This window comes from Desmodus rotundus, chromosome 12 (genome assembly GCF_022682495.2).
Source record: "Desmodus rotundus isolate HL8 chromosome 12, HLdesRot8A.1, whole genome shotgun sequence".
Lineage (NCBI taxonomy): Eukaryota > Metazoa > Chordata > Mammalia > Chiroptera > Phyllostomidae > Desmodus > Desmodus rotundus.
Window position 1 is genome coordinate 85,600,050 of NC_071398.1, and position 25,666 is coordinate 85,625,715.

At 38.6% G+C, this 25,666-nt stretch overlaps 1 protein-coding gene across 1 annotated transcript; it reads right to left on the minus strand.

Annotated features, from left to right (window-relative positions):
• Positions 1-1,126: 1,126 nt before the first annotated feature.
• On the minus strand, positions 1,127-25,658 carry NSL1 (NSL1 component of MIS12 kinetochore complex). The gene is made up of 6 exons (XM_024552387.3): positions 25,405-25,658; positions 21,801-21,879; positions 18,131-18,261; positions 16,201-16,255; positions 3,922-3,989; positions 1,127-2,649 (listed from the first exon to the last, which is right to left on the minus strand). Exons 1-6 carry the CDS (start codon positions 25,636-25,638, stop codon positions 2,371-2,373), a joined length of 846 nt encoding a protein of 281 aa, XP_024408155.2. The 5' UTR covers positions 25,639-25,658; the 3' UTR covers positions 1,127-2,370.
• Between the last annotated feature and the right edge of the window lie 8 nt (positions 25,659-25,666).

Here is a 25,666-nt window from a genome sequence, read left to right on the forward strand (position 1 = left end):
AAGAGACACCAGCACCAGCCAACAAAGGAAGAGAGACCTTTCCAGAGACCAAATTTGCTGGCACCTTGGTGATGGACTTCCAGCCTCTAGAACTGTGAGAAATTAAACTTCTGTTGCTTTAGCCACCCAGTCTGTGGTTTCTATTGTAGCAACTCAAGCAGATTAATACAATTCCTAATGGCTGAAGTTTGGAAAACACAGATTTTCCTTCACTGATTTCAGAAACCAGCTGCTTCAACAGTGTTCTCTCTCCCCTTGGCTGGATTTGAACTTCTTATGTTGTTTGTTTGTTTTGGTTTTTGACGAAATTTTAAGGCTCTATCTAATCCAGCCTTCCTTTTACCACAGGGAAGTCAACACTTAATTTTCTATTTTTTCCTTCAATATTTCCTACAACTATAGACTTTCTTACTTTTCATCAGCTTACCTAGCTAGTTCTTGGCCTATGCAGAGATTCAATTTATCTTCCTAAAAATATATATTACCAATATTACTACTGATACCACGGATGTGTACCTTATTTAATAATGCTAATACATTGTCTTTCCCAATGGTATTTCACTTGGAAGCTTGGTGTTTCATTATGGACTGAAACTTGAGCTTTCCAAGGGACTTCAAGTTTCAGCTCTCTGTCTGAGGGTTTTAAAATAAAACAAACTTTTTTTTTATTATAAAAATTTCCAAACAGACACAAGAATAGAAAGAATATATTCAACACAGAAAGCCAACATTATCAAGATTTTTGCCACATTTGCTTAAGCTATTCCTTTTCCTCTTCTTTTTTTCTTTGCTGACATATTTCAGAGCAAATCCAAAACATCAAGTCCATTAAACAATATGTATCTCAATGTGTATCACTTTAAAAAGGGAAACATTTTCTTTTATAATCACAATGCAGTGGCCCAGTCTAGGAGAATTAGTAATTCTTTGTTTGCAGGCTTTTGGAGTGAAATAACTCATATAGAATTTTAAACTATGAACAAGTTAGCAATGCAAACTTCAGTAGTCTCAAACAATTTTACGATGAAACTGAGTATGTTCTGAAATGCAAGGTGCTGACATCATCCAACTAAAGCTGAGCCCAAGAATGCCTAAGACGAGTCTTAAAAAGACACAGCATCAAGACTTCAGTCACTGCATATTATTTTAATAAAAAACAAACTACTTTACACAAATATACAGAACTTAAACTGTAATGTCAAAATAGAGAATGCAATACAGAAGCTATGTAAGTTTTCCTCACTGAGACAGGCTTTCTGTCACATTTTGACATTTACAATCATTAAGACATAATGAACACAAGAAGTACAGCTTTTCCAACCTCATGATTATCGTAAATTCCTTTGCAAATGAATGAGGGTAGAGTCATCAAAAGGGGAAGTTGACAAGTTAGGTGGCCCTGGCTACATTGTGTTAATGTGAGTAGGAGGCACAATGAAAGTTTTAAGAAAGTGTAGTCAAACGTTAGAAGCCTGGACACTATAGCTTTCACAGACTTCTATCAATGATTATATCCTTGATATATACACATCCTTAAATATAAAACAGTTCAGTATGATTGCATCTATATTTGTTCCACAGGGCAATGGGTTCATGTATCATTCTGATATATTTTTTGAATGGAATCATGTACAAAGAAATAATGAGAAATCCATTTAAAAAAAACTATTTTCCCAAGTCAAATTATGTTTAAAAGTTAAAAGGCCTGTGGAAAACCAAAGTGTGGGCAAAAAATATTGGCTACATGCCAATTTTTATTTGCGAGAAAGTCTTGCACAAATAATCATTGTCTTAGCTTGTAGCAAAACAAAAACAAAACCCTAAAATTGATCCCAGAGATCTAACTGAGCTGAACTGGAGTGACAACGTCAAAGCCAGTCTTGTCATTTGTACATTAACTTGATGAAACAAATTGCACTGAAAACAATGAACAAAAAAATACCCTGCACGTGTTCCCATGCAGAACTGGTGATTCCCGACAGCACTTACAGAGACAACTTCACACGGCCCTTTTTTAAGAAAGCAGTACACCCAGAGAACCCAACAGAAAACGTCCCTCATGAAATTCCGTAAAAGCTGTAAGGCAGCCACGCGTTGATGGCCTTTAAGCACAGTAGGAGACTGCGCTGTTAATACCCACGGATGGGCTTCGTGCCAGTATTTTAGAGCCATGCTTTTCATCGACCACAGATAAAATGTTGAAGAAAGAAATACGATATTACATCATATGCCTGAACAGAGCAACCACGTTGTATAAAGAAGTCACTGAAGAGTTATTTCGTTGTTTTTAATGAAGTCCTGTGTAGGCATCAGACTTTAAACTAAATGTTGATAATGCCTAATTTCAATTCCCAGGTAAACGAAAACAGCTTAAGTGTCAAGAGTAATTCGCTTTGGCCGCAATGGGTACCACTTTCTCTGGGCGCAGTCTGTAGTCTGCTTTCTCTTCAGCACCACGTTACCAGTTCTCCTGGTGGAAGTCTCTGTTGGTGTGGTTTCCATCTGTGCTATAAAGTTCTCCGACTTAACATCCGGCTTCCTGCAACAACTGGAAAAAACTTCTTGGTGGATTCTCTGGAGCTGGATAATAGGCTGCATCTTTAAAACTTGGGAAAATCCATCTCCTTGTTCAATTAATGCAGGCAAGGACTTAAACAAGTAAAGAAACAGTAATGTTCAACATTAATCTCAGGTTGAAACACAAACACACGGGGACGAACACAACACTCCAGCATTTCCATTCTTCGGGTCAAGGCTTTTTTTCTAAGACCTAATTTTTGGGATGGTGGATATTCAACTTTATCTTTAATGTGAGTTTTAGGAATTTTAGCTAAAAGCTAAGACTAAAAAGATATGTTCTATTCCTACAAATGCCTGGTAATAAAATAAAACTTCAGCAGAGCAGGAGGTAACAGGATTTCAGAGCTAAGTATTTAATGTCTGAAATTTCACATTTTAGAAAATATTTTAGAAATCTTAATTATGAGGAGCAAGGATCAGCACGTTTTTTCTGTAAAGGGCCATATAAATATCTTAGGATCTGGGGGCTTATATCTCCATCACAATTATTCACTTCTTTCACTGACACGTACAGAAGCAACAGACAGCAGACAGTAAGTAAATGAATAGACATGGCTGTATTCCAATGAAGTTTTGTTTCCAAAAAGAGGTAGTAGGCTGGTTTTCAGCCTGGCCCACCCTAGTCTGTCAACTCTTGATCAGGAATACACTATGAGAAAATCATGGAATCAATACAAACCACAAAAGAACAGTACAACAATTTTAAGAACAGGGGAGATTATGAAGGAGTTTAAAAGTAATTTTCATATACTAGAAATAAAATGTTTTCCTGTTTATATAAAATAATGCCAAAAATATAAACAATTTTATCATAATAAAACTCCAATTTGATATGCTGTATAGTACAGTGGCCAAGAGGACAGACTCTGGATTTAAATCCTGGCTGAGTTATCTACCCGGGCAATCTAATTCACCTCTCTGTGCCCCAGTTCCCTCATCTGTAAAACCTATCTCATAGGAACTGCTCTTGGAAGGATTAAATGAGGTAATACATGTAAAGCAGTTAGATGGCACCTGGTCCACACTAAATGCTCACTAACTGTTAGCTGCTGTTAGTACCTAAAATTGTTTGTTAAACTGTTAACTCTCAGAACTCAAAAATATAACCAACCTTTAAAGAAGCCAGGTATGATACTGGTACATAGTAGGTACCTAATAAATGGTAGTTATTCTGAATGTTACTGTTGCTTACTTAAAGATCTATTCATTTTATTCATTAAAGATCTATTTTAAAAACTGCTAAGAACTCCTATTACAACAGACTGAAACACATGTGGTTGTTAGAAGCAAATACCCAGCTACACACTTTGTTCATTTAATGTTTTAGCATGTAGCTTTTACCTTCAGGGCTTGACTGATTTCCTTAGCTACCGTTTCTCCTCTGCATTTCAAGTTGTCCACACGAGAGGCTGCAAAGAAACCACCAAACAGTGTTTTAGATTTTCACAATCTAGTAACAAGTCATACAGGACCTGCAGGTGCATTCTAGATGAACACCGGTCAGGACTAGCCACCTTAGCTCACTCTTCCTTAGAACAGATTGACAGCTACTAAAACAAGTGTCCTATTAAACTTCACTAGGAATACGAAAGGACTGTGAAAACAAAGAGTGAACGAACAGTAGAGTAAAATCAGCAGTTATACGCCTAAGATGATAGACGGCAGGCGCTGTGCTGAGCAGCCTCAACACTGTGCGCCCCCAGAAGGAAGCCTGCTCATTCTGTGTATCATCTGCCACTATGCTGAACAACCTCAAGCACTATCCGCACATTTCACAATAAACATAGGCTAGTATTTGGTATTTGTACTATTCTGAATTTTATGAAACACGTTTGGACTTAGAACTTGTAATCACACTACCTCAAAAATACCTAAATGACCCCTGGCTGGTGTGGGTCCGTGGATTGAGCATCCGCCTGTGAACCTCTGGTTCGATTCCCAGTCAGGGCACGTGCCTGGGTTGCAGGCCAGCTCCCCAGTTGGGGACTTGCAAGAGGCAACCAACTGATGTTTCTCTCACACATTACCGTTCCTCTCCCTCTCTTTCTCCCTCCCTTCTCTCTCCCTCTCTAAAAAAATAAATAAATAAAATCTTAAAAAAAAATACCTAAATGATATTTCTGGAATAGACTGTCAGTAGTATTAATTTTTCTTCCCTTACTTCCTTGATGCTTTTCTAATTCCAAATACATTTTATTTCCTTCCAATTTCTTGCAAATGTTCATGGCTACTTCACAATAGAACTGTATATTCAGTAATGAAGGGATAAAAATCCTACTAAAACTCCAAGAGAAATTGGAAATGTGAAAAATCATACCATTATGAAACTGTCTACTAATTAGTTTTTAGAAAAGTAGTTCTCATTAGAATTACTTAAAGTCTAGGCAAGTACATAATTACATTAGGACTATTGTATCAGCTTCAGGAGACTGGCAAGTAAGCCAAGAAAAGAATTGTTTTCATAGCTGCTGTTTTCCTTTTCTGACTTTCTTTAGCTCAAAAGAGTGAGAACAGTTTCAGAAAAAAAGAAAATGAATAGAAAAAAGCAACTGAGAGGAAAAGGCACTCAACAGAAAAAGGCAAAGGCAACATGACGACGGCCTCGAGAAAAGGGTTCGGAACCCTCCCTGCTACCAGAAACTCCACGGGAAATTTGGTGAAGCCTATGGACCCCTTCCCAGAATCTTTACATACAGTGAAGCGTGTATCTTAAGCTTAACATTCAGTCACCTTTGGCAAACACACACCAGGACGTGGACATTTCCATCACTCTAGAAAGCTCTCTCGTTCCCCTTTCCCAGTCAATCTTGCCCATAAGAAACAATGGTTTGTATGACCTCTATCTCTATACGTTATTAGTTTTGCTTACTCTAGGGTGTCAGAATGTTTTAAAATGAAATTTTAGGGTTATTTAAAAAACTGTATAGATAATATATATGTTCCTTTATTGATGATTTAAATAACAGCACTGAGTAGCAAGCCTACTATTTACCATAATATGAAGATAATGAGCATGAACAACACTGTGAGGTATCTGGAACAAGGGAAATTGAAAATCTCTACGGCTTCTAGTAGCAAGGAAAAGTCACAGGTACCGCCAGCACCACCACTGTTCCCTGCATTCACGATGGACGGAAATGCTAAATTTCAGTTTGAGGTTAGTAAAAAAAAGGGTAATTTCCTCCTATCCAAGCCCTTCGTTGCCCTGTATTTTAAGAATTGTAATTATTGTACATGTGAAAATTCAATGGGCATATTATTTGAAAATAAAACTAACATACTGTTTAAAAATAAGCTCACCCTATGTTTCCCAACTATGCAGACTGGGCGCACCTACAGAAAGGTGGCTGGCCCACATGTTCGAGTGTGTGTGTGGGGAAACCCATCAAGCTGTGCACTGTACATTATGCCCCAATACACACACACACACAAAACAATGAATGAAATACCTTAAAATATATACTCTAGAAAGTTGTCTCACTTACTTTTATGTACAGAACAAGGCAATCATATTGTTCATTGTTATTGCATGATTTACAAAACAGTATCACCCAAGGTCTCCTTAATTTTTTATAAACACATGCTACTTAAAAAAATATCTCTAAAAACCCACATTGATGGACAACAGTAGCTGTTCTCCATCTGCTGCACAAGCAGCGACGATGTAAAAAGTGCCAAGGGTAGTTGGGGTTTGTGTGTAAAAGGAATTAGGCCTCAGGCTCGGACGATTATAAAGACATTTGTACACATGGACGTCTGGTGGAATAATCTAAAGTTGTGTGGGACGTATAAGGCATTCAGTGTTCCTGTCCTGTGACTACAAAATGTCAGGTGTACCCTCCCATTACTTGGTTGACCAACTTTTCAACTCCCACTTTTTCAACAGTGCCACTAGAGGGCAGTACTGCCTCCAGTGAAAACCAAGGTGTTATCTATCTTTCAGAACTTCCTTGGGAACCAGCAGTTCCTTCTCTCAACCTTGGACTCCCCAGTGTTGAACACAACGCCTGGCATGCAGAGCGGGAGCTGCCTCGGTATGATAGACAAGTCTACAACAGAGGGTGCTGTGAAGGCACAAAGGGGAATTGAAAGGGGAGCAGAAGCTTCAAGGTGTCATAGGGAGTTGCCTAAAAAGGATTAGGTGCTGGAGGCTGGGGGGGGGTGGAATGGGGGAAGGGGCAAAGAAGGTGGGGTGGTAGAGGAAGTGCTATACCAAAACAAGGGAATAAATCAAGAAAGAAGAAAACACAGGAACCAGGAAACATGGTTCAAAACAGAAGAGAAGTAAAGGAAATTCCCAGGGCGATGCGGAAAGGAACAGACAGGATATAAGCTTTGCACGAGGCCTAGCGCAGCCAGTCCAGATTAGAACCGGAAGACAAAAGGCTCCCGGGGGAGTATCTCAAGAAAAAGGAAAAGGGTTTACAAACGGATGTGATGGATAACCTCATGTGTTTACCACAGTGAGAGGAATTTTACAGTCCTGTTGAAGTGTTTGGGAAGGAACTACTGATAGACACAACAGTAAACCAGAGCAACTGTCAGTCCCCATATTAATACCAGATACTACTGGGGGTTTTTTGGACTATGTGAGAGATTAAAAGTGTAGCTGATGAGTGTAGGTTATTCTTTTGAGAAGCCTGGTTATGAAGAGTTCAGGGAAGAGAAACAATGGCATGAACTTCCCTACTTGACTCTGACGGCCCATTCTTAAACAGTAGTGTGAGCTGGCACTCGCGCCCGTTGACCTTATGTAATACCTTTAGCAACCCTGTGAGGCAAGCAGGTTTCATCAGCCTCCTTTCATAGATAAGGAAACAAGCTGTGGGAGCTGAAAAATGTACCCAGAATTGAACAGAATTAGAACCATACTTCCCAGAATCCCAAGCACTTGCTCTTGTATATTCTCTAAGTAACTTTCCAAAATATCACTTTGCCAAAAATCATACTATATTCATGAGTTAAAAATGGTCAAAAATTAGCTCCAACATAATGAAAGCCTCTTGAAATAAAAATAGATTGTGCCTAGTAAAGAATTAAAGATAGAACAATTCTATAGTTACATCTATTTTAACCATTAATGTTATAGTACCTTTAAGTTAAGTGAATTAAATTCCTTTCATTGAAAACTGAAAAGAATCAATAATTTTAGGAATAAAACCAAAACACAAAGATTTTTAAAAAACATACAAAGGGGAGAAAACTAAGTATGTGACTATGTTATGTATCATTGCATCATAAAAGCATTTCCAACATTAACATCTGCTTAGGAAATTTCAAAATGTAAGCTTTTTACTCTCCCTCTCAAGACTATTTCTGTAGCTAGTAAGAGCATGCGGGCACTCCTGGTACACAAACATGTGACTGAAGAATGTCTCTCATGCCCATGGCAGTCCTGCCGTGCAGGAGGTGGAGGGGACTCCCTCCAGACCCCCCCCAACGGCTTTCTCTGCACAGCCTCGATGGGGACACCTTCATGGCACTGCTGCTCAGCCTCTCCTCAGAAACAACGGTGTTTAGGGATCCAAACTGTTCTCCCAAATCCCATTTAAACAACATTCAGTAGAACTAAGGTGCATCTGAAATGTGATTTTCCTAGTATTTTTCACGATAAATGTATAGCAGTTCAGCTACATTATAGGTTAAATAGGTCGTTAAAGGGTATAGCCTAGAAACATACCCGTTTATAGTACCATTAGTAAATGTTTTTCGGGGGAAACGCATTCCAAACTCCAAAGCTCGGATTAAATATGCACTGTTGAAACACAGGCATTTGTAAGTGGGTGGCTACCTGTCAAAGTGCTGGCAGTGGCTTAAGCAAGCTGGCATTGGGCAAGAAGAGGAACTGACTCTTAAGTCCTCTGCTTGTAGGGTCAGCAAAAGAATTGAAGTGTCATCAAGTCTACTGTAGAGAAACTTAAAATAGCTCCTTGTCATCACTACACGTTTAGTGAAGGACAGGGGAAAGGGAGTCTCTTCAATTCATTTCAAAGAATATTTTTAAAAAGAAGATAACATGCAAGCAATTATTAGTTTTATTAACAGAATCACAAAAGATTGTGAAGACTCATCTTATTAGAAGGTTGATGCAAGGATATTAAAAATAAAGTTTGCTCTTAAAAATGTGGAAGTTAGGCACCCCTGAGGACACGGCCTTCCCGAGTCACTGGCTTTGTAACACAGGGAAACGAAAAAGTGGAAATGAAAGATTGAGTAATCAACCTAGTTTTGCTTTCAGGTCACTGCACTCACTAAACTAGGACACATGAACTTCCAAAAGCCTGCACAAATTCAGGAATTCACCAAAGAAGCATTAACGGAGAAGTTCCTTCCTATATCTACTGTATTTTACGGGCATGAATGAGCAAGCATGTGTAACACAGGATGTATGGCTTACACCGGTTTCTAAAGGAGTAGCCAAAGGCATGGTAAGAACCATGAATTGTAAGGCAGCACACCCGGTAACAATGAAACCAAACACTGAGCAGTGGAAGATAACCCTGCGCTACAACTTAACCAGATTGCTGAACACACCTGCTAGGTAGCAGGTATATAACCCTCTGCATCCACTCCCACCGAGAGCTCAGCAGCTCCCTCAGTACAGAAGAGCTGTCTCCCTCTAGGGCACCGAAGACTTTCAAACCCCTTGCTGTGTTTTCTGGCCGCAGCCGAGCCTCTATCCTTACCCTGTAATGCTCTTTCCCACTGTTCCCTGCACTACAGCCTCAGTGGTTTTTCGTTCTATAGATATTCAAGCCCATTCTTGACTTAGGAACCTTGTTCTAGCTCTTCTCTCTAACTGAAAGGCTCTTCCTCTTGTTACGAGATAAATTCCTTCTTGTTACTTCCTCAGAAAAGTGTTTCCCATACCTAAACACATCACCCTAGCACTGATGTTACTTATTTTTAGATGTTTATCCTTTTCTGTCCCACAAGAATGTACAACCCGCAGAGCAAGGACCTTGTCTGTGCTGGCCACTGCTACGCCCTCCACACTGAGGACAGTTCTGGCGCAAGCAGACATTCGATGAACACACTGAGTGCGCGGCTGAGGATGGTCGTTCAGCATTTATTGAGGATGGTGCTACATGCTGGCTACACATAATGCAGACCCCAGTAAGAAAGCCAATGGACCTCTCGGTTTTGTGAGAGACCATAAACAAGGGAACACGCGAGCACTTACACAGTGTAACAAATGCTAGTAAGGACATAAACAAGTTATGACAGAGAACTGCGGAGAGGCAATTTTGATGAGGGTGGTTAGAGAAAAAGGAAAGTGCCAGACATGAATTCAGAGAGGCAGGTGGGAGCCAGATCATGTAAGGGAATGCTAAGAAGTGTGAAGTTGATTATATATTTTAAAATTGGAAGATTTTAGAATTTTGAGAGAGGAATGAAGCTGATTTGTGTTTTTAAAAGTATCTTGGACTTTTAGTCAAGTTGATTTGGAAGTTCATAAACTCTAATGCTTTGTCCCAAACGTCACTGGATAAATATAGAAAATGTACAAAGCATATCCCAAATCATATACAAAATTAACATTTCTATGAACCAGAAATGATAAGGTATACTAAATCAATTAAGTCAAATATCACCCCCCCCACACACGCACATACATTAGGCTTAGATTGTTTTATAGATGAATCTTATCCACTCTTCAAAAATCAAATAACCTCTATGCTTACAAACTGTTTATGAGCCTGGCATAAGCTCAATGACACATCGGAAAGGGCAGTATGCTTTAAAACACCGTCATCTGTGTGCGCGACTATAGACGCAAATACACAACAGGTGAATATATTAAGAACCGAACAGGCAGTTCAGTTCGACAGTGTATGAAAGGAAAAACACATTAAGGACAAACTGGGGTTGGCTCTATGAACGCAAAGATCACGATCAGAAAAACCGTCGGTGTCAGGTGACCACACTCTCAGCGTCGGGGTCAGAAAGCCTGTCATCTGGAGACTCGAGGGACCTTCACGGACGATGGAAAACGTTCTGCGTCTGAACTGTGGGGGCGGTTACGCTGTTATATGCACACATCAAAACTCGAACTGTACGCTTAAAATGGATGCATTTTATTATATATAAATTATACTTCGATAAAGTTGGTTAAACAAATATATGATCCCAGTTGATACAAAAGTATTCAATAAAATTAAACATTTTTTAAAATTTAAAAATATTATGATCACTATCACCACTATTATTCAACATTATATTAGGGGTTCTAGCCAATGGAACAAGCCAAAAAAATGTGTAAAGTTAGAAAAAGACAAATCCCATCATTACTTGCAAATGATCTGTCTGTATCTAAGGGAATCTAACCGAAACTAGATAAACCACCAGAGTACAGCAAGTAAATCAATGGTGTTCCTAAACACTAAACCTACCTCTACTCCAAATCCTAACATGTTACCATTGATAATAGCTACAAAAAGGTAAGGTATCTAGGAACAAATAACAAATATGCAAAGTCTATATAGAGAAACCTATAAAACACTATTTTTTTCCTTACAACCATCTTCGTCACATGTTTTAAACACTTGTCCACATGTGCTACAGAAGGTCTGGCACAGCCACCCCTAACTGTGCAGAGCTGGGCTCAGTGCAGCAAGCAGGGAGCACTCCCACAACCATCTTCACTACATCTGTCGACAAAACACGCCTGAAGAACATTTTGAAAAACTCAAAATGAGACATAATATGTTCACAAATAGGAACACCTATATTGTAAATTTTACATAAAACTTAAAAACAGATGGTACGTCTCTCCAAACTAACCTATAAAAATGTATAAATTAAATGCAATTCCAATAAAATCCCACTGAGATTTTTCATGCAATTTAACAAGTTGACCCTAACAATTCCTACATACAGTAAAGGGCCAAGAACAGGCAACAAAATTTTGAAGAAATTGCAAGATATCAAGAGTTCTCATAAAACTACAGTAACTTAAAAATTGCGGTAACACTGCAAAGAAACCATATCAACTAACAAAATTAAAAAGAGAGCCCAGAAACAGACCCCAAAATATAAGGAAACTTCGTGCATTAGAGGACGACGTTACAGAGCAGTGGAGAAAAGACGGACTATTTGATAAATGATGCTGAGACAAGTGGATATTGGTGTGGTAGAAATCAGATCCCATCCTCACAAAATTTTTTTTAAATGTCAGATAGATTCAAGATCTAAATATGATGTATATTAATACTATGTAGCTATTGTAAAGTTAAAAGCCAACAAGCCAAAACTTGAGAGCAAATATTTAGTGTTGGTGACCAAAGGGTTAATATCTAGAATGTGTGTGCATGTGTGTGTGTATGTGTGACTCTGTGTATGACCCTTAGAAATGAATACGAGAAGTTCAACTACCCCACAGGAAAATGGACAAAGGCTGCAACTAGGCAGTTCACAGAAGAAACTGTAGGGTCAAAAAAATGTGGGAAGGATGCTCAACCTCACTTTAAATATGTATATAATTGGGGGGACCCCCAAAGAAGCCCGAAATTTTAAAAAACTGTATTTATTCTTAAATGTTTAAACTTCAATCACCTTCAAAGTACTCTCCATTCGATGCCATATACCTATCGAGACATTTTTCCCACCACTCAAAACAGGCACTGAACTCATTGATGCTGATGCCTTTAGTGTTTCTGCTGGTCTTTGTTTCACCTCTCCCGCATCAGCAAAATGTCAACCTTTAGGACTGTTCTCATCCAGGGAAACCAAAAGGTCACTCAGGGCAAGATCGGGTGAATAGGGAGGGTGGGGCACAAAGGTCATGTCATTTTGGTCAAAAACTGCTCAACGCTCAGCGGGTGTGGGCAGGTGTGCTCGTAAATCACCCATCACAAAATGGGCAAACACAGTGAAAGAGTCCAAAAAAATTCCCTGAAGCCAGCTGGTACACTGACACTGATGGGTTCCTAGAACACTCACCTAGCTGGGGAAGCCTGGGCTACAGACGGCCCGCCCTCCAGAAGATAATTCTGGGTTGGTTTTTTTTTTGAGTTCCCCCTCGTGTGTGTGTATGAAATATGGTATATGTGTGCATATACATATAGTTGTGAGTGGCATTCTTCTGAGTTAATAAAGCTATTATAATGATCATAACCTGCATATCTTTTTCCACATGAAAACTGTAAACCCACTTTTGCCCACCCCTGTATGTATGTACACATGTATGTACATGGATGAGAAAGAGCAACAATTCAATTGCTGGCAAAACCTGGGTAAGCAAAACTTGTAAACACTGCTGGTGGGAATGTGAACTGATACCACCACTTCGGAGGGGTAATAACGCTCAAACGTAATAAAGCTGAACAGAAACAAGTCCTATGACCTAGAAATTCTGCTTCCAGAAATCTAGCCCAGAACATCTGTGGCATATTTACACTATACAAGGAGACAGGGATAAAAACAGTCACTGTAATACTGGCTATAACAGCAAAAACGAAACAAAACTGAACACTAAAACCCCAACAATCTAAGCACCTGTCAGTAGAGGAATGGATAGATGGTGGTATGTTCATACTCCTGAGCACTACTGTACGTGGCTAAATGAACAGAGAGCTGCGTGTGTATACATTGTTGAGGGGAAACATAAGTTGCAGAATGGTATGATCAGTATGATACAATTTATATAAAACTTAAAAACAGATGCCACGCACTGTTTATGGATACATAGCTATGAAGTTAAAGCGCGAGAGCACGAATAGGAAGGATTCACTCAGCCCGAGGATAGTGGTTACTTCTGAAGAGGGAGTGGAATAGGATGGTGGAGGGCTACAAAGAAAGTTTCAACTATAACCATACCTTTCCGTTTCTAAAAAGGTCTGAAGCAAGTTAGGCAAAATGTGACTAGCCCTTGTCAAGTATGAGTAGTAGGTACAAAGATGTCATTATGTTGTACTGCGTATTTTCTATGTCTGAAATATTTCCAAAACAAATGTTTAAATCAACTGTGCTGGATGGGTAGGCAATGGAATGGAAGAGAGCAAAACAGGAAGGCCTTCTAGAAAGCATGTTTAGAAATCCACCTAAGAGTAATGGTGACCCAGACTACAGGCGATAATAATGAGAAAAAGTACATTAGGATTATATTTCAAGGGAATGATTTATAGAACTTACTGATAGGCTGGATATAAGAAGCACAGGAGAAGAAACCTCAAGGCTGACTCCTGGCTAAAGCAGTACATACATGAAGGTGCCATTTTATCAGACGGAGAAGACTGGGAAAGGAACTAGTTCGAGGGCATGAAAGCATCCTGTTTTATGTTCATCTTCCTCTCAGATATAAGCTCTCTATGGGGAGAATCTGTTTTACGTCCGTATCTACTACAGTTCCTAACAGAACTATGCCAAATCAATACTATATGCACTGCCTACGCACAGTTGGCCCTCCCCATCCACAGGTTCTACATCCACGGATTCAACCAAACGTGGACAAAAATGTTCCATTGTTGCTGACATGTACGATGTAGTTAGGCCTATGATGGTTGCATCTGTCCTGAACGTGTACAGACATTTTTCCTTGTTATTATTCCCTAAACAATATAGTATAACTATTTACATAGCATTTACATTGCATTGGGTATAATAAGTAATTTAGAGATGATTTCCAGTACATAGGAGGATGTAGGTAGATTATATGCAAATACTATGCTATTTTATATGAGACTTAAGTATCTGGGATTTTGATATCCATGGGGGTCCTGGAACCAATCCCCCCAACAGAACCCGAGGGAGGACTGTTTTGGTTTGGAAACCAGATGACCTTCTTTACAAGTGTCACTTTCAAAAACATTTGATATCACTTAACAGTCCAATAACAAAAAGAAACTTTTAAGAAGTTCCAATAAGTTTTCTCATGCAGCTCATTTAGATTTCTAGGTTCCATATTGATTTATGCTTTCCACATTTCTCCTAAGCCATTTTAATTAATTTCATGTGATTTTACCAGTTAGACATATCACAAGCTATGCAGCATTATAAAGCACATCATTGTAAACGGGATAAAATGTATACCAGAGTTGCTATTACACAGCGTTTCTCTACTAGCTACTACTTAGGTATTTTAGTTACAGTCTACGGAGCCCCTTATCTCATGTGATTCATAACACAACCCAAAAAAGCAGGCGGGACATCTTTGTAATATTTAGCGATACAGCTGGTATTCATACCTAAAGCATCAGGCTCCGTATCTAGAATTCGTCATAAAGAAACTAATGCTTGAAATGACTTGTCCAAGGATACAGCAATAAAACTGCAGGTTAATTTTGCTAGGCTTAAAAGAGCTGATGTTGTTCTAAGCTTCTAAACATTATGAAAATGCATAACTAAATCTCTTCAAAATTTGTCCAAAAGATAGATTCTGATTATTCCTTTGCTTACCTCTGAAGTTAGAATCATGTTATACAGAGGTTTTTCTAATGCTACATACCTGGAATGGTAGGAATAAAATCATGTAGACCTTCAATGAATCATTTAAGCAAATTTGTTTCCCTTCTAAGATAAAAAGGTTCTTTAGATGAGAATTAGCGTATCTAGAAATCATAATATTTGAGTATATTATGATACCACAAGTCTCAATTCTTATTTTTAGGTTATTCAGAGCTAAAACAAGTATTTTTCAAGTACTGCATTTTGGCAACTATCCCTTTTTAGTGAACCATGACAATTAAGCATTAGGTCCTAGGCCAATTTTTATTTCAAACACAGTGGATGCTGTGATTTTAAGCAATTTCAGAGTGTCTGTATACTTGTACCTCCACCTCTCAGTTTATTCCATTAGCTTGGGAGATATTCCATTAGCTTGGGAGATTTGCAGAGGGTGGGAGGCCTATTAGGAAAGCAGCTCAGAATTCGATAAAAGTAAGGTACTCAAAGCCATACATATAAATGTCCCTTACAAATAAACCAAGGTCGTAACTGTTTTTCTAATACTCAGCAACAGTACTTCCGAGTGCCAAGCAAATTCTAAAAGGTTTCTTAGGAAAATTGTTACAAATTTTTAAATGTGAGAATGGAGCCATTTAAAAATGTATTATGATCTATGTTTTTAGCAATGCCAATTCTGTTTCTAGATTTGATTTCAATTTGGTATCAATCTGATTTCTTTTTAGAGGACATATCTAAATGGAAACAGAATTGAGTTCAAAGGCATAACAAGTGTGTATATTTCTTCTGAAGTTCAACATTACATTTTTGGTGGATTTTATTTTGTAAAGGACAAAAAGCCAATGGAGGTTATCACACTGGGGTGTGACACCATGCGTACTTCAATAGTGTAACTTTGGCTGTAATGCAAAGAATGGATCATAAAACAGCAGTCAGATGGGAGGGTATTGCAATAGGAGTTAGAGATTGGAAAGGTGTTATAAAAATCTAGGTCAGGAGAACGCTTTATAAAAGTCCAGATTTCTGGGTCCTACTCCTACAGATTCTGAGTCAGTAGGTTTTCATAAACCTTAGTGAAGAGCTAAACATGGATGACTGGTAGTGAGGTACAGCATCAGAAAGAAGATACCCATGATGCTGACACCTTTAAAAGAGTATCAGGAACTCAGAAAAATTACAAGTTGATGCTTCATTTTTACCACAGATGAACAGACTCACCTGGATCGGGGTCAGATTTTAGGTCCAATGAGTGTACAACAGGGTGGTACTGCTTCTAAACAATATAAATTAAAACAGACTTAATTTCACAACTTAATGCCTCATGTAAGTATTTTCTTCAGCTAATGTAAGCAAACATACTATTAGTCAGTAGTACCATTCTTTAGCAAAAAAAAAAAAAAAAAAAAAAAAATTAAATCCTGCAATCTGTAGGGAATGGAAGGGAAAAGATCAGTCAAATCTAAGTCTGAATTATAACTTTTATAGCATTGCCACCTACAGCATACACTAAGAAATTGCACCATAAAAAATTTTAAGGAGAAAAGTCATCAAGCAAATTAAAGGCACAGAGACTAAATTTTGTGTTTCAAGTACTAGGTAGTCTCCAAATTATGAATGAATTGTTTTTCAAAAGTTCATTTTAAGAAGTGTTTGGAACTCACACTCCTATTCCCACAGAAAGTCTTTTAAAAGTGGGCACCACCACGTGGGCACAGTAACGCCCACACACCCTGTGACCCACGAGGTCCATGGTGGCGGAACCAGAGGAACAGGATCCACAATCTGGGCAAAAAGGAAGAGGAAAATGTTCCTCCCTACTCTTGCCCGAAGCTAGCAAGAGCTAAAAAGGTTTTTTAAAAAGCGGTCTTCGGTGTCTTCACCCCTTCCACCTTGCACCACTTCTTAACCTCCCACAGTAGTACCGCACAGGGCCTGCCAACTTTCTTTATTTTATGCAATACTGATCACTAGGTTTTCTTCAGGGAGAAAGGGGTAGTTACCAGGAAAGGAGACACTAAAATGTAAATACATGTTGAACGTTTTTTCTTAGACAACTTTAAAAAAGTGGTTGAGAAATTAAGTAGGATATTTCTTTGAAGATTGCTACTGAAGAAAAGAGGAAAATTTCTGCTTATAAATATTTTTCTCATCAAATGACTAAAATATTTTAGATAAAGTACCTGCGCCTTTACTATCTAAAACGATTTGAAAAACTAAGGACAAACAGCATATCACAATATAAAACAACAGGTATTTCTCACTGCAGAGGCAAAGCTACTCCCAGCAAACCTACTCTCTCCCATCATGATTTGGGGAGCTGAACAAATAACACACAATTCATACAGCAAGTTTCAGTATTATGAACAGGTACTCAATCTTCGTCATCAATTTAACTAAAGTGTCTTCCAAAATGTATAATCATATCCAAATAATGTGCCAAACACAAATGACAAATCGAAAGAAAAGTCTTAGAAGGTAAATTTCTTTTTCCTTCCTGGTCTCAGAATTATAAAGTCATCGCCAGTCTTCCATCTTCAAATTCTACGTTAGTATCAGTTCTGTTCAAAACCGAGTGTGGGCATGCCCCTTCCTTTTTAGCTCAGGCCCTGGCACAGCAGCTGTTTCCTTCACAGAGGTATTTCTGCCGGTACCTCACCAACAGGGGCATCCAGTGTCTCCGTGGTTACCCCCACCTGCCCCCTGAGATCGTGCCTGTCACACTGCCCTGCAGCAGGCCTGAGATTCCAAAGGTCTGGAGGGTGAGCGCCCTGCAGGACGCACGGGAGGGGAAGCCCACAGAGACACCAGCAGACCAGAGGCTGGGTCGGGTCAGCAGCCAAATTCCAGTGTAAGAGGAGGATCTAGTCGTGGGCATGGCCAACCACCACAGTAAAGTGGGAGGGGTTATTTTGTGTTGAATAAACTTGTGGTCAGAAAATGAAACAAAAACAAGACAAAACAACAACAACAAAAACCTAGTGTGATTTAGAACAGGAAAAAGTCTTACAAGAGACAAACAGTAGTAATTGAGGCAGGACAGATAAAATGAAATATCATTTATCTCTACATGGATCTTATACTTAAATTTTTTTATTGTAGTAAAACAGACATAACATAGAATTTACTATTTTAAAGATAAATATCTTACCAGAATTTCTTGTTTTGCTTTTATAATTTTTATGACACATTCAAGGATCCTTCTGGGATACTGCTTACGTTTTGTGGCTAAATCTACTATGATTTCATCAAACTGATCTTCAAGTTCTTTGATATCAGAATCTATTTCAAGAGGAAAAAAAATATCCTTAAAACACATTGTTATTATTATGAAAATATAATGTAAATAAACTAACTTTGGAAAACACAAAATAATTTTCCTTAATTATACGGCAACACATACGGCAAGTTACGCATTGAATAATCAATTACTAAGCGTCTGTGGGAAGCCAGGCTGAAATCAGAGAAACGCAAAGATGAACTTAATGTGATCCCTGTTCTCTGTGAGCCCACGGTTCACCGAAAGAAGCAGACAGGTAACTGCAGAGCAACTTGACAAGTGCAACAGGTATGTGAACAAAATCTATCAGGACACAGAACAATGGAACACTGACTCTGCCAGTGGAATTTAAGACCAAAGAGGAAGTAACATTTGGGCTGGGACTTGGAATGTAAGTGCAAATCCATTCTATAAAAAGAGGTAAGAAAAAATAATAGGGAGAAGCAGTCCAAGCAGAGGAAACAGTATTTGCAAGATCATAGAGTCTTTGGAAACCAAAAAGTTCTAGATGGCTGCAGGATAAAGTATAAGGAAAGAAGGATGATCAAAGAACTAGACGATAAAGAGCACTTAATGTCAGGGATGCTAAGAAGTTTTTATTTATTTTTTTTATGTGCTTAAACGAAGCTGTGATATAAGAGTAAATAGAGTGGCTAGATCTGAAATAGGCAAAACTGGATAAATGGTAGAAAAAAGCAAAAGATATAGTGACTTTATTTAGCTAAAACCATTTTATTGGTTAATTTCCTATGTTTTTAACTAGAGATTCTCAAACTTTAGCAGAATGAATCTAGGGAACTTGTCAAAAGAGCAGAAACCTTAATTCAGTAGGTCTCTGGAATGGGGTCTAGATATTAAGTACCCCAGATAAAATGAGTACAGGTAATAGATACATCAACATTATTCTGCAAATCATTTTAAGGAGTATTAAATACTAAGTAGTTAAATACTAAGAACTCGGTCATCAGCTTCACTGGTCTAAGAGCATGTGTTCTGCTGTGTCGAAGTCTGTGCTAGAAAAGGGTCTATTTACTTTGAGTAGAAGCTTCTTTAGGGAGAAGTACAATACATATATATTTTTTGAAACATTTTGAGACATTGCTGATATATATCTGCATTTACTTACATACTGAGTAAATATAATTGAGGTACACTGGTTATGGCCTTTTATTCACGTAACAAATATTAAGCCCAACTAAATTACTTCTTTTGAAGAATATTATGAGAGAACCAGTCATTTCTTACTTTGAAAAGCCATTCGGCCCTCCCTAAATTTTAATTTGTCCATTTGAAAAGTTCAATCACTAACCTGAAAGGAATACTCTACTATTTCACGATCATTTAAAAAAAAAAAATCAAGTCTCCCGGCTAAAACTTCTGCGTAAGGAAAATGGTCCCTTAGCGCCACCTAATGATGCAGCTATAGAAGTGAACTGTATAAACAATTTGAGCAGGGAAGACTTAGTCACTAATTTAACAAATATTTAGTGGGTGCCTACTTTGTGTCAAGCTACAAGTTGAAACCCAGTGATGAGGAAAACAAATATAGTTTCTGCTCTCAAGGAACTTACATTGTAATTCTTAAATGTGTCTGGTCAATCCTCCTGAAATTAAGGGCATTCAGAGAAGCTAAGGGGCAGACAGGAAGTTAGTTTCACTTATGTGTATATTCATATGTTCACTCATTTGTTCATTTATACAATGATCTCAGTGAACAAAATAAACAAAAACGTCTGTCTTTGTGAAGTTTACTCACTGCTTCTAAGTATCAGGATCAGATACAAACCCTTTAATTCTACCTGCTGGACTTCTCTTGCAACTTTTTCTTTCTCTCCTTTCCCACTGTCTTAGGGCAGGTCTTCATCATTTTTTGCTGTATTATTGCAATAACCTCCCTAAGGTCGGCCTGCCTTGAATTTCTCCCTTCTCCAATCCATCCCCACACAGGGCCAGCAGTTAGCTTTCCAAAGCACCACCTTTCCATGTAAGTTCTACTTTAAAAACTTTTACCGGTTCCTCAGTACCTACAACGTAAGGTACAAATTCCTTAGCATATCCTACAGGGCTCTCCGTGATCTGGCCCCAACTTAACTTTCTGGCCATATCTGCCACTAGTTTTCCCAATTCACTTCTGACACGTCCCAAACGTAGCACTCCTTTGTGCCTCTGCACACGGGGCTTTCTTTACTTTAAATGTCCTGCCTACCTCCCTTCCGTCAGCATATTCTTATTTATTACATGCATTTAACAACCAACTCTGTTAGGTCTAATCGCACTTCCCAAAGAGTATAGTTGATTCCTTGTCTATTTCTTTCCATTAATGATGAGTTCCTAAATGGTAAGGGCAATGTCTTTGCACCTATTTCCCAGCATCTGGCATAGTGTCAATTTATCAAGTGCCCATGAAAAAAGGTAGAAGTATTATAACTATTTTCCCTCAGTTATAAGGGGAAAGGGGGACAAAGAATATACATGCTCCAACCTGCCAGGGAATCATTTGTTAATCTATAAATTGAAGAATCATATTGCTAGAGGCGGTCTGTACCCAACAATAAAGCAATTCCAAAGTGACTTCAGAGAAAAAGAGTCAGATAAAGACACAGTAAAGGCTGTGTAGCTGGAAAATACCACTAGGACTTGGCCGGTTAGCTCAGTTGGTTAGAGCATTATCCCGATATACCAAAAGGTTGAACGTTCAATTCCCAGTCAGGGCACATACAAGAATCAAGCAATCAAATGCATAAATAAGTGGAACAATGTACAGAAGGCAACCCATCAATGTTTCTCTCTCACAAAGATGTTTCTCTCTCCACCCACCCCACATCCTCTCTAAAATCAGTAACTATATCCTTGGGTGATGATTAAAAAAAAAGATTTAAGCAATGAAGGCATAAATATGTGCAACAACAAATCAGTGTTTCTTTCCTTCTCTCCTCTCTCCCTCCCCTTCCTCTCTCTAAAATCAATAAATAAAACTTAAAAAAAAAATCTGTGATTTTTTTAGATATGTCAATAACATTAGTTAGGGTACAGTCAAGTCTGCTTTGTATCAGGGAAATATTCTGTCTTTTTAAGGACGTTTCTCAAAACACTGACCTCATCCTTGACATGGTCCTCTTACAGTTTAACTTCACAGTCCTAAGGTACCTCACTATCTGCTCTAATGATCACGTGTAAAAATACAACTGGATTCACAAGCTATTAATCATAGTAATCCTCTGGGCCTGTTTCTTCATGTGGGGATAGTTCCAAAGAATTTTCCAATGGACAAATGACACGGGTGCTTCTGAAGGTCAATCAGCTGAAAGTCTCGGTGAGAATGCCAGACAGAAAATACAGAGGATCAGGGACCGCCTCTGTTGTTTACCTCAGATTACAACTTCAGCAGTCTTCTGGATTAGTTCTCTCTTCCCCCACCCAGTAAACTAATTTTTAAAGAGAAGTAACACTGAAAATGGAGATTAAAAATTAGCATTCAACATAAAATTAGCTACAAGAATAAGTCAGAAATTAATGACAAGAAAAAAGTTAAATCACTTACCTCTAAAACAATCATCTGAAGCTTCTTGCCACGCTTGCCCATTAATGCTGACATTCTCTTGTATAGCTGATTCAAAAGTCTGCAATGAATTCACAACAGTCAAGTCACCACAAATAATTTTCAATACTGAATTTAAATATTTTGGAAAAATAAGTTCAGATATATGGCTGAGGATGTAAAAAATTAGCAGACTGGCCTATTAGTATACTTATTTTCAATGAAAATTCCATTTCAATGGATTCTTCCTACACTTTTGCTCTGATAGCCATTATGCTACCTAAGAGAAAATTTGATCCAAAATTTTAGAATATTCTTGTAAACAAAAGCATGTACTTCTCAAATGAAATAAAAAATAAAAGCTAACAGTACACCAAGACACATCATTAAAATGGCAACGGTTAAAGACAGAATTGTAAAAGCAGCAAGAGAAAGATAGTTACCTACAAGGGAGTCCCCATAAAACTGTCAGCTGATTTCTCAGCAGAAATATTGCAGGCCAGAAGGAATTAGCATGAAATATTCAGTGATGAAAAGCAAGGACCTACAACCAAGACTACTTTCCCAGCAAGGCTATCATTTAAAATTGAAGGAGAAATAAAGAGCTTCCCAGATAAGAAAAAGCTAAAGGAGTTTGTCACCACCAAACCAGTATTACAAGAAATGTTAAAGGGAAGAAGAAGGACAAAAAAGAAAGAAGAAAAAAAATAAACAAAGGAATATAGTTAACCCTGTGGAGGTCACAGTCAAAAAAATTACAGCGTAGGTCACACATATCCAAGATACATCATACATTCAACACTATTATGCTGAAACATGGAAAAAATATTAAAAACAATGCAAATTTGTACTTATTATGTTTACATAATAAAATACATGATTTTGAATTTATTTTTTGGCTACAATCTATAGACTATTAAGCAAAGAAATATAAAAACAAAAAAAAATTTCTTTTCAAATAACAAAAACATGGATATTTCTAAAAAGAACTACCAAAAAAATGTCTTTACCATTAATTAATCAGACTCGTCAGTAGCCGGCCTACAAAACATCTCTACCAGTCATCGCAAACAACATCGCTGTGCTCAAGGCATGAACCTTTTCACAACACGTGCAAAAACATTTTGATAAGTGACTCAAAATCGCTGAAGTCTCTGCAGCAGCATCTGCTGAAGCTCTTCAACATCACTTGGATTATTGAATGAATATATTTTCCCAGCCATTTCAATGGTAAATGAGAAAAAACACTGACTTCCAAATTCACGGAAAATAAACTACTATACCAACAATGACTTTGGAGTTCACAGTATTTCTCAGGTATAATTTACTATCGAATGTCACCTACCCTCACGAACACGTGTTATAACCACACTGGTGGCTTAAACATTATGGCTTAACATTAGTCACATACAAATGCGCAGCTAGTCATGACCTTGAACCTATGCACTCGATTTATGTAACAATATTTACGAAAAGAGTTTGTATATCTCAGATCAGCTACAACCTCTGCAGGGTTAAAAGAACAAATGGCAATACATCACTTTAAATGTAAATAGCTTAACTGCTCCAATCAAAAGACATAAGGTAGCTGAATAAGAAAACAAGACCCACATATATGCTCTCTACAAGAGACCCACCTCAGAACGAAAGAAACACACAGACTAAAAGTAAAGGGATGGAGCCCTGGCCAGGTAGCTCAGTTGGTTAGAGTGTTGTTCCAATACGCTGAGGTTATAGGTTTGATCCCCAGTCAGGACACACACAGGAAGGAAGAGCTATGGGGGAGGGAAATTCAAAGACTTTGCTTTATGCTATTTTTTACGATGAGGATGTATTTGGTACATTTTGTAAATTAAAAATAAGCATAAATCAAATAATGTGTAATTATGAAATAAACTACATATTTCACACTTAAAAATTTTTATGAAGTAAAATATTTATTTTAGCCCTGGCTGGCGTGGCCTGGTGGGTTGGGTGTCGTCCTGAAAACCAAAGAGCACGGGTCTGGGTCGCAGACTAGGTCTCCGGCTAGGGGTGTGTGAGAGGCAACCGACAGATGTTTCTCTCCCTCTCTCCAATTAAATAAATAAAATCTTTAAAAAAAAATAGATATTTACTCTAAATATGAACTTTCAGGGATTATCTGAGAATACAAATTTGCGGTATTGGCACAATTGTCCCAATACTATTTTTTTATAAAATCTCTAGCTATATTATGTGGTTTTTGATAGAGATACATCAACATAATTAAAGCCTCTGCCTTTTATTTGTTCTCTCATTTAAAATAAACACAAGTCAATTCCCTTAGAAGTTTACCTTAGCACTCCCTAGAAAGGGGCAAGCTCTTAAGATCCTTACACAATAAAACAATCTTCTCCAAAAAAAACTACTAAGAATGTCTGTATTCTTCCCTCGCTTGCAAGGAGGAAATGAGAGCCACTCAATCCAAAACTGGAATACAGAAGCACAACTCAGGGAGTGTTGTTTCATTCTTCCTCCACTTAACCTTTATTTATTTTCTTAAATCCTCACCAGAGGATATGTTTGTTGATTTTGGAGACAAGAGGAAGGGAAAGAGAGAAACGTTGCCATGAGAGAGAAACATTGATCAGTTGCCTCCTGTTGCACCCCACCTGGGATTGAACCCCCCTATCTAGGTTTGTGCCCCGACTGGGCTTGAACCCACAACCGGTCTGATGTAGGAAGGATGCTCACACCACCTGAGCCATTGGGCCAGAGCTTAATGTTTATTTTTATTGTTTGTATTGTGGTCATTCACACTCACAGCTGTGCTGCATTATAAGATTTTTAAAAAACTTTCTACACATAAATTGTATGCTTCCTTATGACAGGCACTAATCCCTCAATTTGTTGTATCTCCCCCCACACTCCTAAAAAAGAACTATCTTCTTCAAGGCTTTGCAAGCTATTTTTTGAAGGAAGGGGAATGTGTTACAAGGGCCAGTGTATGCAGAAGTTTATAATTAAGACAGCTTCCTTATCTACTTCAGACTCGTAGGGAAAATGTTTTCACTCTCTTTGCAAGATATTCTAAAACAGGCCAAAGGAAAGACCAAACGCAGCCCTGGTGACCGGCTGACTTCCAGGATTCTTCCCTGGAGAACTCACAGCGTTTCTATATTTATTCCAACAGGGGACCCACTGGCCACTGTGACTACTGAGGCCTTAAAACGTGGCTAGTCCGAAAGGAGGTGAGCTGTAAGTTTCAGACACCAGATCTGAAAAGGTTAGTGCGAACACAGGAATGGAAAATATCTCGTTCGTTTTTCTATTATCACAAATTAAAGTGAAACCTTTGGCCTTGTGGTCAAATAGAATATATTACTAGAATTAATTTCACCTATGTTTTCGTACTTCTAATTTCAAGTTACATACATAGCTCGCCTTGTATTCTTCTACTGGACAGCGCTGGTCTAGGTAATTAACAATGCCCAGCGGGCACTGTATCTATTGCGCTCCCTCGCGTTTTCCTGGCTGCTTTACCCGGGCATGGCGCACCGTTAACTCTGCCAAAGCCCGGCGCAGGTCCTTGAGCTCTGAGACCCGCAGGAAGGAGGGAGACAAATGGGTACTACTGGGCCCCTACCCACTGCGCGTCTCGCAGCGCAGGCTCCCGAATCTTATCTGGCAGCGAGTCCCCGAGCTGTTGCACGAAGCGGCTGCACAGTTCCACCAGTTCCATCACGGCCCGCTTCGAGGTGCAGCGCACACGGAAGTCCTCAGGGGCGGAGGCGGGGACCACGGTCCGGTCTTCTGTCCCGGCTACTCTCTCCACATCCCGCGGAGGCGAAAGGGCCCTCAACTCGGGAGCCCCCGCCATTTTCCAGTTTGAACTGTGGGCGGGAACT

What these genes read in the sequence shown, in the direction of transcription:
- NSL1 (XM_024552387.3), bottom strand. Translation starts at nt 25,638, where the DNA reads ATGGCGGGGGCTCCCGAGTTGAGGGCCCTTTCGCCTCCGCGGGATGTG. An exon ending in CGCTGCGAGACGCGCAGTGG is followed by an intron (nt 21,880 to 25,404) that starts GTAGGGGCCCAG and finishes AATTCATTGCAG; the next exon opens with ACTTTTGAATCAGCTATACA. An exon ending in AAAATCTGACCCCGATCCAG is followed by an intron (nt 3,990 to 16,200) that starts GTGAGTCTGTTC and finishes GTTTCTTTGCAG; the next exon opens with CCTCTCGTGTGGACAACTTG.